The sequence below is a fragment of the Castor canadensis genome, chromosome 1 (assembly GCF_047511655.1).
Source record: "Castor canadensis chromosome 1, mCasCan1.hap1v2, whole genome shotgun sequence".
Taxonomy (NCBI): domain Eukaryota; kingdom Metazoa; phylum Chordata; class Mammalia; order Rodentia; family Castoridae; genus Castor; species Castor canadensis.
Genome location: NC_133386.1, coordinates 129,780,004 through 129,796,569, shown reverse-complemented (window position 1 = coordinate 129,796,569; position 16,566 = coordinate 129,780,004). Strand labels below are relative to the sequence as shown.

The 16,566-nt window shown below is 39.8% G+C and overlaps 1 protein-coding gene across 1 annotated transcript in view; it reads left to right on the top strand.

Annotated features, from left to right (window-relative positions):
• LOC141422661 (protocadherin Fat 3-like) overlaps positions 1-15,034 on the top strand; it is a 134,486-nt gene extending 119,452 nt beyond the window's left edge. The window contains exon 8 of the mRNA XM_074072053.1: positions 13,772-15,034. Within this exon, the coding sequence (XP_073928154.1) occupies positions 13,772-13,846 (75 nt within the window). The 3' untranslated portion in view covers positions 13,847-15,034. The remainder of the gene's footprint in view (positions 1-13,771) is intronic.
• Positions 15,035-16,566: the final 1,532 nt, after the last annotated feature.

Here is a 16,566-nt window from a genome sequence, read left to right as displayed (position 1 = left end):
GTGCATACAAGGCTTGGTTCATTTCTCCCCCCTGCCCCCACCCCCTCCCTTACCACCCACTCCACCCCCTCCCGCTCCCCCCCTCAATACCCAGCAGAAACTATTTTGCCCTTATCTCTAATTTTGTTGTAGAGAGAGTATAAGCAATAATAGGAAGGAACAAGGGGTTTTGCTGGTTGAGATAAGGATAGCTATACAGGGCATTGACTCACATTGATTTCCTGTGTGTGGGTGTTACCTTCTAGGTTAATTCTTTTTGATCTAACCTTTTCTCTAGGAACATACTTATTTTAAAATTATTTCTTGTTTATCTGAATTTCAAATGTAATTAAATGTTCCTATATTAATTTTTTGTCTGTACTGGGGCTTCAGCTCAGGGCCTCATGCATGCTAGGCAGGCACCTTACCACTTGAGTCACTCCACCAGCCCCTATGTTAATTTTTTAATGTGATAAAATATATGTAATATAAATTTTTCCATTTTAATTATTTTCGGTTCAGTGACATTGTTGTGTGACCATCACCACTGTCTATTTTCAGAACTTTTTCATCATACCAAACAGAAACTACCATTAAAAATATCTCCTCACTCCCTTTAGCTTTTAGAAACATCTATTATATTTTCTGTCTCTATGATTTCATGTATTATTTCTGGTGACTTACATAAGTGTAGTCATACAATATTTGTTCTTTTGTGTCTTTCTTGTTTTGCATAATATTTTCAAGGCTCATCCATGTTGTAGAATGCATCAGAATTTCATCCCTTTTTGAGGCTGAATAATATTCTATTATATGTGTACCACATTTGTTTACCCATTCATCTAGTTTTTGGAGTCAGCAATGCATAAATCACATGTATTATAATTCTCCACGTTCTCACTAGCTCGTTACTTTCTTTTAAAAAGTTAAAAGCATCTTAATGGTTGTGAAGTAGTATCTCATTGTGGTTTTGATCAGCATTTCCCTAATGATTAGTATTAGTAACATATTTTCATGGGTTTTTGGACACCCATGTATCTTCTTTAGACAAAAGTCTATTCGAGTTCTTTGCCCACCTTTAATTTGATTGTTTTAGTTGTTGTGGTATAGGAATTTTTTATGTGTTCTGGAAGTTAATACCTTATCAGATATATGATTTGCAATTTTTTTCCATTATATGGGTTCTTTTAGCAATCCTGTGGTTTTATTTGTTAAATCTGGCAACTCAGTGTGTGTGTGTGTGTGTGTGTGTGTGTGTGTGTGTGTGTGTGTCTCAATAACAGTGGTTCTCAGTCAGAGAGATTTCCCCCTAAAGGGACATTTTGAAATGTCTGGAGACATTTGTAAATGTTTCATCTTGGGCAAGGGTACACTAATATCTAGCAGCTAGAGGCCAAAGATGCTGGTATAAACCTACTGTTATGCATAAAATACTCTCTCTCCCCTCACACCAGCAAAACACTCTCCAGTCCCAAAGGTTAGCAGTTCTGAGCCTGAGAATTCCTCGGGCTGCTGTTTTCAGAGTTTCCTTCAGGATGAAATGGAGACCCTGCGAGGACAATGATCCTGCAGCTCCATTCAGCATCCAACAAGACTAGGCTGTGCTGTTGATAGTAGAGACAGAAGCTGTGGCAGAGGTTGGGACAAGACCTCAGTGAAGGAGACTTAGAAAAATACCTGCTCTGTGGGTATATGGTAGGCATAAACCAATTCTCTCAACTCTCAGGAACCAGACAAGGCACTACTTCTGCTGCTAAGCATTCTGAACAAAGTAAGCATTTATTGACTACCTACACTATGTACTGTCCAAGACACTTTCACAATCAATGCATCTTAATTCTAGTGATGATTTGGGGTAGTAGGTATCATCTCCCTTTTATACACGAGTAAGTTCAATTTTAGAAAGGTTGTAAAATTTAGAGAGGCTGGATTATTTTTAAATCTGTGTTCCCCCGCCCATACCTCATAAATTAAGAAGTAGTAGGAAAATAATAAATATTTGTCAAATTGGCCAATTAGTTCAGCAACCAAGTGGAGCATCATGGTTTGCCTTTGCAGTGCAATTATAGGGTCTCTGAATGCTGGGATCATTTACTAGAACTCTTTTCTTTGTTTCTTTTTGTCAGTACTAGGGTTTGAACTCAGGGCTTCATGTTTGCTAGGTAGGCAATCTACCACTTGAGCCATGCCTCCAGCCCTTCTGTAATTTTTAATAGTGTTTTAAGTACCTAGCACACTTCTAAGAATATAATGGGTAGTTTGTAAATATTTGATTTTTTGAAGTAAAGTAAATCAAGTATCATTTGGGGGGCAAATTCATCTCCTGGGGACCTGAATCTTTCATGTCCATCTTTTGTGGGTCTTTGGACCTTGGAAGTTATTCAGTACGTCCAGCCTCCTAGCAGGATACCCTGTCATGGTGGTTCTCAAAGTGTTGCACTTGGGAACTAGAATTTCCAGGTTGAAGTGTTTATTATCTGGCTTCACTCTGGATCTACTGAATCAGAAGCTCTGGGATGTAGCTCAATAGTCTGTGTTTTAACAAGTTCTCCGTTACAGAAAACTATGTTTTATAACAATCCTGGTGCTGTATGTGCTTTTTCAGGCATGCCAGTGATGGGGTTTCCCTAGATTATTAGAGTGCTCGCTCCATTTTCAGACAATTTTAGTTGGTAGAAATTTTCTACTTACAGTCATGCTCCATTATTCATCGGGTGGGGGATACCTGAAAGCAAGATCAGTACTGAGTCCTGTATATAATTGTGTCATTTTCTACACATGATAGTTTAATTTATAAGTGAGGTATAATAGGGAATGAACACCAACTAATAAAAAAGAACAACAAAATGTAATAAGGTTATGTGAATGAGGGCTCTTGTTCAAAATATCTTGTTCTTTGTACATTGTATTCACCATCCTCTGAAAGAAAGAAAATACTTCCCAATACAATTTTAATGATATAATTTTACTTATTGCCATAGGTCTTATTTTCATAAACAGAAAATTACAGAAATTTTCCAACAAACAACTTTTATCACAGGAAATAATTTTCATTGTATGGTACTATTCACCTGAGAATCTTGAAACATGCATATGGTTTTTATCAGAAAACTCTTCTAACCTGGATAAACCCTGAGGACATTATGCTAAGTGAAATAAACCATCACAGAAGGCCAAATACTGCATGAGCTTACTTATGAGTATATTAGTCAGCTTCATGTTACTGTAATGAAGCAATCAACTTAAAAAGAGAAAAGTTTGCTCATGGTTCTGGAGGTTCCCATCCAAGATCTAGTTGGCACCAATGGCTTTGGCCCTCTTTCAATGGCGGCAATCATGGCAGGATGTGTAGGGGAGCAAACCACTCACCTCAGGAGAGAAAGAAAAACAGAAAGAAGAGAAAGAGACCAGGGTCTCACAATGACTTCAAGGGCATACCCCCAGTGATTTAAGGGCCTACCTTCTAAAGGTTCATATAATGTCCCAATATTAGGAACCAACCTTTAGCACATGTGAAATCAGAAATTTGAGACCAGGGTTCTTGTCCCACAAAGCTGAAGAATGAACTTCATGGATAATGAGGAAAGTTTATTGAGATAGAAAAGTGTAAAGTGGAAGAATTGGGCCCCCAAAGTTGGGGGTGGAGGTCCCAAGAGAGGGTGCCAGAGAAGTGACATCATCTGAGGTTTTTTTCCACTCTCTATGCTAATTGGATGTGCAGAAAGCAGAATTTTGGTTGGCTGTTCCTGCAATGTTCTGATTGGTGGGTCCTGATCCTCATGCCCTTTGGCCTGCCTTTCCTTCTTTCCGCCCTTTCCACCCTTGAAGGTCACAGGGAGGTCATAATGTAGGTTTCCAGGGACCCTTCCTTCTGTCTCATACTTACCTTTGGGGAACACTACCATTATACACACTATAGTAATGTATCCAAATAGTCAAAACTCATAGAAAGAGTAGAATGAGGCTTGGGGCAAGGGGAAAACAGGTTGTTGCTGGTGAACAGGTACAGCATATCAAAGAAAAATACTGAAGGAGTTCTGGAGATCTCCTGTTCAGCATTTTGCTTATAGTTAACAATAAACATCTGTTGAGAGTAATCTCCCATTAAATCTCATTTTAAATGTTATCACAATTTTTTTAAAGGACCACAAATGACTGCTACAAATGTAATTTTAGGTTTTCTATCATGCTCAATATATTTTCTTTAATAGAATGTATCTAAAATATTATCATTTCAATATGTAATCAATGTAAAGTCACTAATGAGATACAGTGTTTTCTTCACTATGGGCCTTTGAATTTTACACTTAGAGCACATCTCAGCCACATTTCCAGTGTTCCACAGTCACATGTGGCCAATGGCTACCAAATTGGACAGAGAAGCTCTAAATTTTTCTATGGGCAAGCATCTAATAAAGTAGAGCTTAGTCTTTAGAAAGCTCCTAGCTAATGTTTGGTTTAACTTTTTTTGTTTTTTTTTTTTTTGCAGTACTGGGGTTTGAACTCAGGGCCTACACCTTGAGCCACTCCAAGCCCCTTTTTGTGATGGGCTTTTTAAAGATAGGGTCTGGTAAACTCTTTTCCCAGGCTGGCTTCAGACCACACTCTTCCTGGTCTCTGTTTCCTGAATAGCTAGGATTACAGGGGTGAGCCACTGGAGCCTGGCTAGTTTAACATTTTTTTTTGCTGAAGTATAACATACATGAAGAGAAGAGCACAAGTCATGAGTACATTCATTGAATTTTCACAAAGTTAACACATTTGTGTAATCTGCTCCAAAAGGAAGAAAGAATTACTCATAGCCCAGAAGCGTCCCTCATTCTCACTACTGAACATTTCCCATACCTCACACCCAGGTAACCACTCCTTCTCTTCTAACAACATAGATTTGTTTTGCCTGTTATTAAGAGGCATTTAGGGAAAATTTACATTTGATTTTCTTCCTGCCTTAGGCTTTTGTGTATGTTCTTATTATGATGTTACATTCTATCATGATTCTGCCACAATTTTTTATCCAATTTTGTGGTTAAGAGCATTTGGGCTGGGTGTGGTTCTTCCATGAGCTTTCTTACTATGACTTGAAGGAAACACAGGTTTGTGGTTGGTTGGTTATACCCTGACTGCTTTGTGGATGCAAGATGAGAGATTTGCCTCTACCTATTCTTCTCTCTTTCTTTTTGGAGTTTAACAGAGGAGAATTTGTTTAATAAAGTGTAGAAAGTGATTATTTCTTCCATATCGTGTGTCCTTTGTTCTTTATTTTTATGTAATATCTATTGATAGTTTTTGTAATACTTCATTAAATAGGACTGGTGTTAATAGTAGTTAATATAATTTATGATAATAGAATATGTAAATCTTAAAGTGCTTTCTTCATCAAATAAAAAAAAAGAATTCTCTTAGTAAGTATTATTTATTTGGCATGAACCATTTTAGTGGCCTTAGGTGATAAGTCTTGGCTTCTTCAGCTATCATTTAAAAATAAATATAAATGGGTAGAGCTTAACAGCTCTTGATAATTCCAAGTGACCTGACTTTACTCACAATTTAGAGAGGAGAGCATTTTTACAACTTAGATATTTATCTGATTATGAGTTCTTGTCTATATGAATGGGAAGGGCAGCCACTGGAGCTAAGAAGACTAAATATAGGTAAATGTAGGTTGAACAGCCTTCAGTTAGTGTCTTTGCTAATTAAGGCCAAGTTATAGCAGATAATAATTTAAGTAGCATTGGCATGGCAAGTAATTTAAGAAACCCCGCATCAGATCTTTACCAATGACTAGGGACCTGCCGCAAGAATATGGCCAGGTGTTTGGGGTATGGCAAGCTGGAGTTTAGGCCCCTTTAAAATGTGGCTTGAGGTCCTCACATGTACAACTTGGCCTCTGGGCAATTGATGTGCATATACCCATATTCCTAGCATTCTATTTTCCCCAACAATGTTTTTGTTTGTTTGTAGTTTCTTTCATTTATTTATTTTTATTATATTATTGGTGTGCTCGGGGTACGATGTAACATTTACAAAAGTTCTTACATCATAGCCAAATTCATCCCCTCCATCATTCTCCTTTATCCCCCATCTCCCCACTCCTGGAATAGTTTCTACATGTCTCATTTTTCTATTTGCATACATGAGTACAGAATATTTCCACTACATTCAGCCTACTACACCCTTTCTTTATATCTTCCCCCTCCCACTGGTGCCAACCCCCAGACAGGACCTATTGTACCTTCCTGTTCTCCCCCAACAGTGTTTTTGAAAGCAGAGGTTATGCTACTGGTAATTTTAATAATTGTGGATATCAACCAATATTTAGTGAGTCTTTGCCATGTAGCAGGTACTATGTAATGGGGTAGGGATGCAAAGACCATGAAGATAACTTTCCTTGCCCTCAGAGAACCCAAAGTGATCAAAATACTTCCTCTAGTGGGCAATGGTTTTATGTTAGATCAAGTAATTCCTGCAGCAATTTGATGAGATACAGTATTACAGGCTGAGTATCTCTTATCCTAAATGCTTGGAATTGAAAGTACTTCAGGTTTTGGATTTTTGGGGGGTTTTGGAATATTTCCACACATACAGTGAGATATCTTGGGAATGAGAAACAAGTCTAAACATGAAATTCGTTATATTTCTCATAAGCCTCATGCACACAGACTGAAAGTTACACAATATTTTTAGTGCATCTGTGTTCGACTGTGAGCAATTGGGTAGCAGTCCTGTGTCTTTGGAGGCCAATAGCACAATCTCTCTCAAGGGCTGTAAATTGTTTATATGATTTAACCATAAGAAAACATTTCTTTTCTAATGCCAAAAATGTTTATAGTAAAATCAGTTATAAAATATGAAGAGATATGAATAAATATGCAAATAGTTGTTAAAATTACAAAAATGTTGATCATGTAATTGAAAGATCAGAATAGAATGTTGAATGATAGAGTTAGCTCAATTTATAGAGCACTTCCTAGTGACTAGGAAGTCTGCTAGGTTCTTGGAAACAGGGAAAAAGATGTAATCGTATATACCTAGGTAAGTGCACAAGTATTTTCAATGTGGTAAGTGCTACCAAAATACATAGAATGGCTAGGATGTAGGAGTTGATTAGTATGTGGCAGGCACTTCACGTATATCTCGAGTAATTATTCTGCTTACCCATGAGGATGAAGCTATCATTAGAGTTTACAGACAAGGAAACTAAGGTAAGAGAGGTCAGGTCCTGTGCCCAGGTCATATGGCTGTGATAGAGAGAAGCCTAATGCTCTGCAGTTGCTCCAAGGTGGAGCAGCTTACCCAAGCTAAGAAAGAAAGGAGGTGTTTCCAGACAAGGTGACACTTGCTCTGAGTCTATCAGAACAGGAAGAAGGTAGGTGGGGCCAGGGCATTCCTAGCAGAGGAACTGGTTGAGTGAAGGTAAAGATATGGCCCTGGGTATGTGAGAGCCATGGGTAGATGGTATTGTTGGAACACAGGGAGAGCAGCAGATTTCAGAGGTGGTAGGGGTCACATCAGTAGGAATTTAAAATGTCATGATGAAAATCCTAGACTTAGCATTGTTGAATTTGGCTTTAGTGGTAGAGAGAAGAACTAACATTTATTGCTCACTTCCATGTGACAAATCCTGTTTTAGGTGTTTGGCTGGTCATGCCAATGGCTTTTCTTTCTATGAAGTTCTATTACTAAGAAATAATTATCATAGATTATTTTCCTCAGTCAATGACTCTGGACAACTTATCGTATTTCATGTTGACCATATAAGAAAGATACTATGAGAATTAATGTTACGAAAGAACACTGTTTTTAATGAGGAAGTGATGAGAATAATATCCTTGCATTATTTATATGAGATAAAAGCTTTATAAGTATTGTGTTATTAGTCTTAAAAGTGACAGACTAATGAGCTCTATGACAATTAATTAGAATTACAAATCATCTCACTCCTACCCTATGATTCCATTATAAGGAGAAATAAACAAAAGACAAAGCAGTTGATATTAAAGATACACTAAGAGAAACTAGGTGAAGTTCTGAGGTGAATAAACATTCATCTTAGGTCACTGGCTCTACCTTAGAGAGTATATAGGGAGGCTTGGTGTTCACGTGAAGAACAAGGCTGTGCAGAATGATGTTCATCAGTGACCTTCATTATGCTATACTAATAAGGTAGGGTCATTTAACAAACACAGAATGATTTCTTTAAATAAGGGACTCATTCATTTATTTAACAAACACTTATTGTGTGCTGAACTCTGTCCCAGGCTTTTCCAGGAGCTGACATTTTCTTCGGAAGGAAGTTCTTGTATAAGACAAAGCGTGGAGTTGTCAGGTGGACAAATGGGAAGGGAATATATTCTAGCCTGGGAGAACTCCAAGCTCCATTGACCTGGAGTTACTGCTCTATGTCTTTGTGGTGGGCTAACTCAAGTCCTACTGATCCTGATGTAATATGAAGGAGTCACAGTGTCTGCCACACTCCAAGGCCCCAATTTCTGTTTCTTTCTCAGGAGCAAAAATACAGCCCATTCACTTTTTTCTTTTTAATTGTACAATTACACATGACTATATACTTGTAAAAGTTCAAATAATATAACTTATCTTTGCTAGGTGTATTAGAACAGTCCTCAAATGTTTACACTCCAGATTTCTTTATACTATTAGTATGTGAATATTTAGTATATGTGGAGTATATCTGTTGATATTCACATTAGAAATTAAAACAGACATTAAAATATAATTAATTTTGAAAGAATAATAAAACATTAACGTTAAATCCATTAAACATTGATATAGATATAATTTAATTTATTTATTGATATACATGCATTTTATTTATTTATTTACTGGGGGTTTTAATTTTTTTCATACATTTTTTAATGGGCTTCATCATGACATTTTCACAGATGTATATAATGTACTTTGATCATATTCTCCCTTACTACCTTTTTCCCCCTCTCCCTCCCACTTGTTCCCTCATCATCTCAAATAGTTCTCCTTCTACTTTCATGTCTTTAAAAAATTTATAAATTCTGCATGTAAGATAAAACATGTGATGTCTGTCTTTCTGATGATCTCTAGTTCTATTCATTTTCCTATAAATGATGTAGTTTCATTCTTCTTTATGGCTGAATAAAACTCCATTTTATTATGTGCCATGTTTCCTTTGTCTATTCATCTGTTGTTCAGCATCTAGGCCAATTCTATAACTTGATTATAGTAAATAATGCTGCAATAAACATGGATGATAGCATAAAATTTAAAACAAAAAATACTTTCTAAAAAATTTTAGTGAGAATAGGAAGCCTGTTCAATGAGAGGCTTAATGTTTTCAAAACTGTTTTTGCCTTCAATCCTTTGTGATATCCCATGTCATGTACCTCTGGAAAACTTCAACATACATCAGTGAGAGAATGAAAGTGAGAGCTTTGCATCACTGTGAAAATTGTTTTGTTATCACAGATCAATGATAGGATATTGGGGACCCCAAGGGCTCCCAGACTACACTTTAAGAGTCATTGAGCTAATTCCATCAGGGAAGTTCCATGGCCACAGTGTAATTGGGTGACGTGCTGGGCAGTCTGAAGGGGGACATCCCAGTCTGGCCACCTGGCCTCTCATGAACTCATCTGTACCCTGGAGCAGCTTCATGGTGCTGTGCAAGTTGTGCCGGTCTCTGGGTCTCTGTGACATCAGTTGTGAGATAAGGTGGTAAGACCAGAACATGTCCAGGTATTCTTCCTGCTCTCATGTTCTATGCACTACGAGCCTGTCCACAGTTAGGTGATCAGTACATACTTTATAATGAATGTGAGAGTAAATGAGTGAATAAATAAAGAACACACGATGTCGTTGACGGGACTTTCGTATTGAGTGGAACACTGGACTAGTATTCAGGGGTTACAAATGCACATTCCTGCAGGTCAGATATCCTGAATAGGTGAAACCAACTGATGCAAGACAAAGAGTGGTGGGATCTATGATGAACTGGAGGAATCATATCCTTCTTGGAGGAAAAAAATTCCGACTTTTGAGAGAGGATCCCACTGCACAGCCCAGGCTGGCCTTGAACTCACTATGTATCTCAGAATGTCCTTGAACTCATGATCCTGTAGCCTCAGCCTTCTGAGTGTTGAAATTACAGATATACACCACCATGCCCAGCTCTGACTTTTTATTAGACACTAATTTAGACCAACAAAACAGGATGGTGTTGACTTGTGAGCTGTGAGTTGGGACTTCTGAACTAGATGGTCACTTGGGTTCCTTGTGACTTGAAGCAGTGTCACTGGTTCCAGATCCTGGAACACGAAGTGCCTCATTCCTCATGCCTCATGCTTCCTGTGTTCTGCCTCTTAATACTGTTCATGGAAAAAGACCTCATAAACTCACTCATTGAAGGCAATCACAATCATACCATGAAATATACTTTAAGAGGGTTAGTTTTTAGCTAAAGTAAAGATGTTCTAATGGTGGAATTCAGGTGCTGATCAGGCCAGGCAGACAGCCTTGTCTGTGCTCCACCATACTACATGTGTCTACCTGCCCAAACCTAGGAGCTGGGAGCCAAAGCCCAACTTACAAAGCCCTTCCCTACAGAATGGCTAGGTGCTTTAATCATTTCCCTGGGGATCCATGTCCCTGGGAGTCTCAGTTATAACAGCTCCAATTTGCACTAGGCCCATTCTTTCTAGCAGAATTTCACTTCTTTTAGGCACCTACACCTAGAAGTTTGCTATAGCTAACAGCATCTTTGATGCCATGAGACTGGTTTCCCAAAGGGTTTGGCTCCTTAGGCGCGGCTTTTCAGAAGTGCTGGCATAAGTAGCCTGGTACTTTCCCAGAAAACAGGCAAATCCCTTCCTTAATGCCCCGCCCTGCTTCTCTGCATTCCATATGCCTAGGCACTGGACTTGTATTGAGCCATCAGTTGAAGAATCACAAGGGGAGGGAGGTCTCTTCCATATCCTAAGTAGGGGGGAATCTAGAATCTGGATTGACATCATCCAACCAATCCCAGATAGAGTCTTGACTTCCAATTGCCTTCATACAAACATCACTTTGAATTTCATGGCCTCAGAGAATTTTAAGTCTCTAAGACTTCTTTATTTGTCAATGATAAAGGGAATTAGAGATTTCTTTACTAGTATGAATTAATGGTATTGCAACCAAGATCATTACAAAGTGAGCTTCAAGGGTCATTTTAAAATCTGTGAACCCATACATTTTAAAAGAGTATATAAACAAAAAATTTTAGGACAAATAAAATATCCTGAGAAATCTATTCAATAGAATCTGACTTTTACTGAACACCCAGGTAGTTTTCAGACCATTGCCTTTTTTCTTCCCTGAACTCAAGTTCTCTTAGTGATTGTGTTTAGGAGAAGGTATGACCACATGCCATGTACATAAGGCACAACGAAGGTAGTTGTGAGATTTGAGCAGGGAGGGTAGCAAGGCATGGTTAGGATATAGGGATACGGGTAATCCTATCAAATGGAGAAATGATTTAATGCCTTACCATTTAGTCTTGGGTAGAGAGCAGGTGGGTCTCTGGAATCTTTCTAGATATATGCTCTGTTTTTTCTCTCTGAACGAGAAACAAATTATTGCCCTAAAGGATCCAGAAGAGTCACCCATGAGATGCCATGGAAAAATCCTATGTCTAGACCATAATAGCCAGACTGTGCCTCCCACCTTTGTCCCTTCCCCCTTCACAAACTAAACAAAACCAAACCCAAGCACTGGACTTGGAGGAAAGTTCATGGCTAGATGCCTGAACCCACTATTGTCCTTACACCCAAATGACGCAGTCCCTGTGCTGAACCACAAGTCTGAGGGGTTCCTTGTTCTTAGTGTCTTTCTTAAAGATTGTTACCCTCTGGGGTCTGACTGTCTGGATCTGGCAGTGCAATCAGGGCAAATAACTCCAAGTTCAGAGAAGAACCTATGTGAGATTTTGTCTCTGGTTTCGTTTTTCTAGAATGGAGCACTCTAATTCTCTAGCTTGTCCATGGTTGACCATGGGTTCTGGAACTAGTTTTGTACGGTTGTTACAAACCTCTCTGGCCAGCTTCAGCTTCAGAAGGTTGACCTTCTGTCTGGATTATTCTTTCTGGCAGGTGTGAAGTTTCTTTTGTGGGACTGTGTAAGATTGGGCTACCAGAATGGTAACTGGTAATGGTGTACAACTGGTATGAACTGGTAACAATCTGATACTCAGATTGCTTATATGGAGCCCCTTAGCCCACATACATCATAAGGGTGGCTTTGCCTAAACTCATCAAGATCCATACATCAAAGAGCATTGGGAGCTTGAATCTCTTTCCTAGGCTGTATTAGTTTGTGTGGAAGGAGGGGAAAAGGAGGAATTTGTAGAGAGAGTGAAAGGGAGCCAATCTTCCTCTCTGCTTTTCTTTTTCACTATACCCATGATTGAAGCTTGGTTCTTTTGAGGCTCTGGCAATAGGATTTGCCTCAGATGTGTGGTGTGTGAGGCATCATCAGGCACTTCCCCAAGAAGGAACAATCACATGGTTGAGGTGGCTGTTCCCACTGGGCAGAATTCAACCAAAGTATCTCTCAGGCCAACTCTGTTTTTTAGTTTTTGTTTTTCCCCAATAGGTGGATTTTCTAAAGCTCAGACTTTTATTCCACCCTATAAAGTTTAAGTGTGCTTCAGAACAACTGCTGGGCCACTTGCCCAAGATCTTTAGACACTTCTGGGCAATGCCCAAGGTTCTCCCTACACCATTCACCTTGGGATAAACTTCAACTTCATTGAACTCAGCATAATATTTAATTAACATTTGAAACTTATTTATTGTCTACAGTCTGTTTCCTCCATTAGAAGGAAGGCTCTGAGGACAGAGACTATGTCTGTCTCACCTCCAGCTGACTAGAACAGGGTCCCACACAAGGCAGATGCTCAGCTGAATGAATCCATCCCAGGACTTTCATTTGGTGGAGTGTTTGCTTATGCACATTGTACATTCTGTTCTTTTAAAGTTCTTATATCTTGCTTATGTTTGAGGAAATCTTTCGTATAATGCTAATGTTTTCATCTTGAAAGGGTCCCCTGGCCTGGCCTTGGCTGTTAGTTTAGCCCAGTTCTGCTAGTATCTACTGAGTGTGGTGATCTGGAGTGAGGGCTTTGGAGTTAGACAGACTTGGGTTTGAATTCTGGCTCAGCTATTTTCAGAGGGTGTGACCTTGAGCAAGTTATTAACCACCTCGACCTCAGTTTATAGTATCTCCCTCTTGAGCTGTGATAGAGCCCAAATGGCCTACAAGTCTAAAACACTTACTGGCTTGCTCTTTACAAAAAAATTTTCCAGCCACGCACTAGAGGCTGACACCTGTAATCCCAGCTACTTGGGAGGCTGAGGTGGGTAGGATGCAGGTTTAAGGGCAGCCTCAGCAAGCAGTTTGTGAGACCCCATCTATAAAATAATCAGGCAAAATGGGCTGGAGGTGTGGCTCAAGAAGTGCAATGCCTGCTTTGCAAGCTTAAAGTCCTGAGTTTAAAATCCAGTCCTCTCCCACCGACCCCAAAAAATGAGTTCCAGGCCGGTTTGGGCTATATAGTGATACCTTGTCTCACAAAACCAAGGGATAGAGATGTGTTCAGTGGCAGTGTTTGCCTAGCATGTGCAAGGCCCTGTGTTTGAACCCCAGCACCACACACACAAAAATCTCCCTCTCAGGTTATTACCCTTGCACCGTTGCACAAGGGAGAAGACAGTGTATTGCTTGACATACTGAAAATGCTATTGATAGTCTATTGCTGTCTCCTCAGGGTCTACAGCGTGCCTGCTCCTGTGCTAATTGTAAAGATGAGCAAGTTGCCCTTCAAAACTCCTGGTCCAGATAAGAAGTGGCCTAAGGACATCCCTGGATGTGAGGATGAGGCAAGGCTGGCTCTCAACTGCAGGCACAAGGGAAAGATAACATTGTGGGGGCAGGCGGTGAGGCCAACCTCCCAACCAGAAAGTCAGCAGCCCAAAAGGGTTTGGCAGGGGGTGAGAGAGGTAAGAGCAAGAGTTCAGAGTCTGGGAAGCAGAGCTGGTTGTAGAGGCTGGCGCAGCCCCAAGCCACAGCTTTCTTTAATAAAGCCATGAGATCTCAGGTATAGTAGGAAAGTGTGGAGCGCTGGTGAGACAGTTTTCAAGGAGTTTCCAATTTGTAAGGGAGAGTAACGTGTAATCCATTAATAATGTAAATAGGAACGAGCCTGTGCCTAGTGTGGAGGAAGCACAGAGCAAGGAGTGATTAGTGCTGAGGAAGGGGGTGGGGTGTGGTGGCCATGGCAGGAACCAAGGGGAGGAAAAGCCTAGGAGGATTTGGGATTGTAAGAAGGAATTTCCTGAGGATGGAGAGTGGGGTGAGTGGAGGGTTGGGACATAAATTGGAGAAATGAAACAGAATGGTATGTTTGGGTGTATGTAGCATTTTGTAACAATTGGGGTTTCATCTGGACTGTTAAGGGTGCATGGGTTGGGCTCAAGGGGCATTTTTGGGATCCTCCTGTAGTGGTCAGGTGTTTGAATAGCACAGGCCCATATTTCTTTGTACAGAATGAGTCTCACTCAGTGGTATGAAGCAGTCAACCAAGCTCTCTGGTGCCCCCATTCTCTTTAGTGGGTAGCTTCTGAAGGAATGCTCAGTTTAGAGACTCACAGAACTCCATCAGTTGTTGGGCACTGAGAAAAACTACATAATCTTTCTAAACCTCAGCTTCCTCACCTATAAAACATGGGTAAAAATGGTACCCATCTGACAGGGTCATTGCATTAAGTAAATAAGATAACACATATGTGAAAGTTGTCAGAATCAAAATGGAGTCACTTATGTCAGCCCTAAAACAATAAAGAAAGCCAGGAGCCTATGAAGGGAGGCCCTTCATACATGTTTCCCTGACAACAGATCTTTCACAAAGTATTCTGCCAGAACCACAGCCTTGAACAAGGTCACTGCAACCCTTACAAAGAACTGTGAGGACGCCTTCTAGCAACTGTGTGTTCTACCTTTGGCTGATGCCACCCTTGGGATTAATCCTTGTAGCCAGGGATTATTGTTTCAAAACAATTCATATAACCCTCTTCATAATTTTACTTTAAAGGTATCCCCTTAGTAGCAAAGTGCATGCTAGTCAGGGATTGTGGTACACGCCTTAGTGCAGAAAATGCTGGATACACACAGTTGTATTTCTGTCAGCACCTAATGTTCATTTGTTCATTCATTCGTTCACACATGCATTGCTTCACCATCTCAACAGTGCCTATGATGTGTCAGGCACTAGGAACACAGGACAAACAAGGCCCAGGCTCTGCCATAAGAAGCCTGTGCTAAGTGTGTGGGAGGACAAACAAACAGGTGGTTACTGTGTTCTGTGATAAGGGCATGCAGAGGCAGGCACAGCTCTGATGGGAGCACAGCTCTGATGGGAGCACAGCTCTGACAGGAGCACAGATGGAGGCCACATTGGCTGCCATGTTGATGATGACTAGTGCATGAGCTAAGAGTAAGGAGAATCCCTCAGACTCCAGAATTCCGGTCAGGATCAACCCTGAGAGTCAAGTCAAGGCCATCGGCTCTTATCCTGAAGGCCATAAGGAGCCACTGAAAAATCTTGATCAGTGGAGATTTTTGGTTCTGGCTACATTTGGGAAGGTCCCTCTTGCATCAGTGTGAGCAGTAGGAAGTTTCAGAGAGATAATAAGGTACCATAAAGCAACTCAGGTTCCCAATGAGATCTGAGAGCTACAATCTATTGTAGCAAAGAAGTGAGAGAACTGGACTGATGGAAGTTTATGGTCAGAGTTTGGGAAGTCAAGAGTCTTCTAAGGAATATGTAATGTACCTCAAAAAAATGCAGAAAGTCTCAAGATGGGGCAGTCAATTTTTTAAACTTAATTTTAAATATTATTTAAAATGAAACTTTAGCTTAGGCTACCTAGAATATTGTTTTTCTGATTTGGCTTCATCCAAATTGAAAGTTTGTATCTTGTTGTACATTTCTGAGAAATATTTCATCTAGGCTTCTGGTTCTCTTGTATTAATGCATATCACATTACCATAGCTCAAATCTGTGAATTGTGGAAACAATGGAGTGAATGTGTAGGGTTGACCATCTCACATAAGTGCTCTGTTTCTCTGTTTTGTTTTTTATATCTGAATAGTGTCCAATGGAGATGAAAGTATTTGTTAAAGTTACACATAGTTTTCCTAATCAAATTCTAGAAATGCCAACTACATCTTGTATTGTCAATTGCATCATGTTTTCAGAAATGAGTGTTGTTCTTTCTTTTTCTCTTATGGAAGTCAGATGTTCTTTGAGTAACACCTTTATCTTCCCAGAGTAAGGAAAAACTTAAGAAAGCTTTCTGGAAACTATTTCATTGTGTCTAGTTTCATTGTTTCTTTCCCTGACTTTTGCCCCTCAGTAACCAAGTTCTCTGCTATGAATGGGCCTAATGTCCTGATCTCATCTGCTATGGGAACTCTGGTTTTCTCACCTTGGTCTATCCTCCAGCAGACCTGGTTTTGAATCAGTAGTTAGGTGATGTCTCTCCATCATACTATGATATGCTT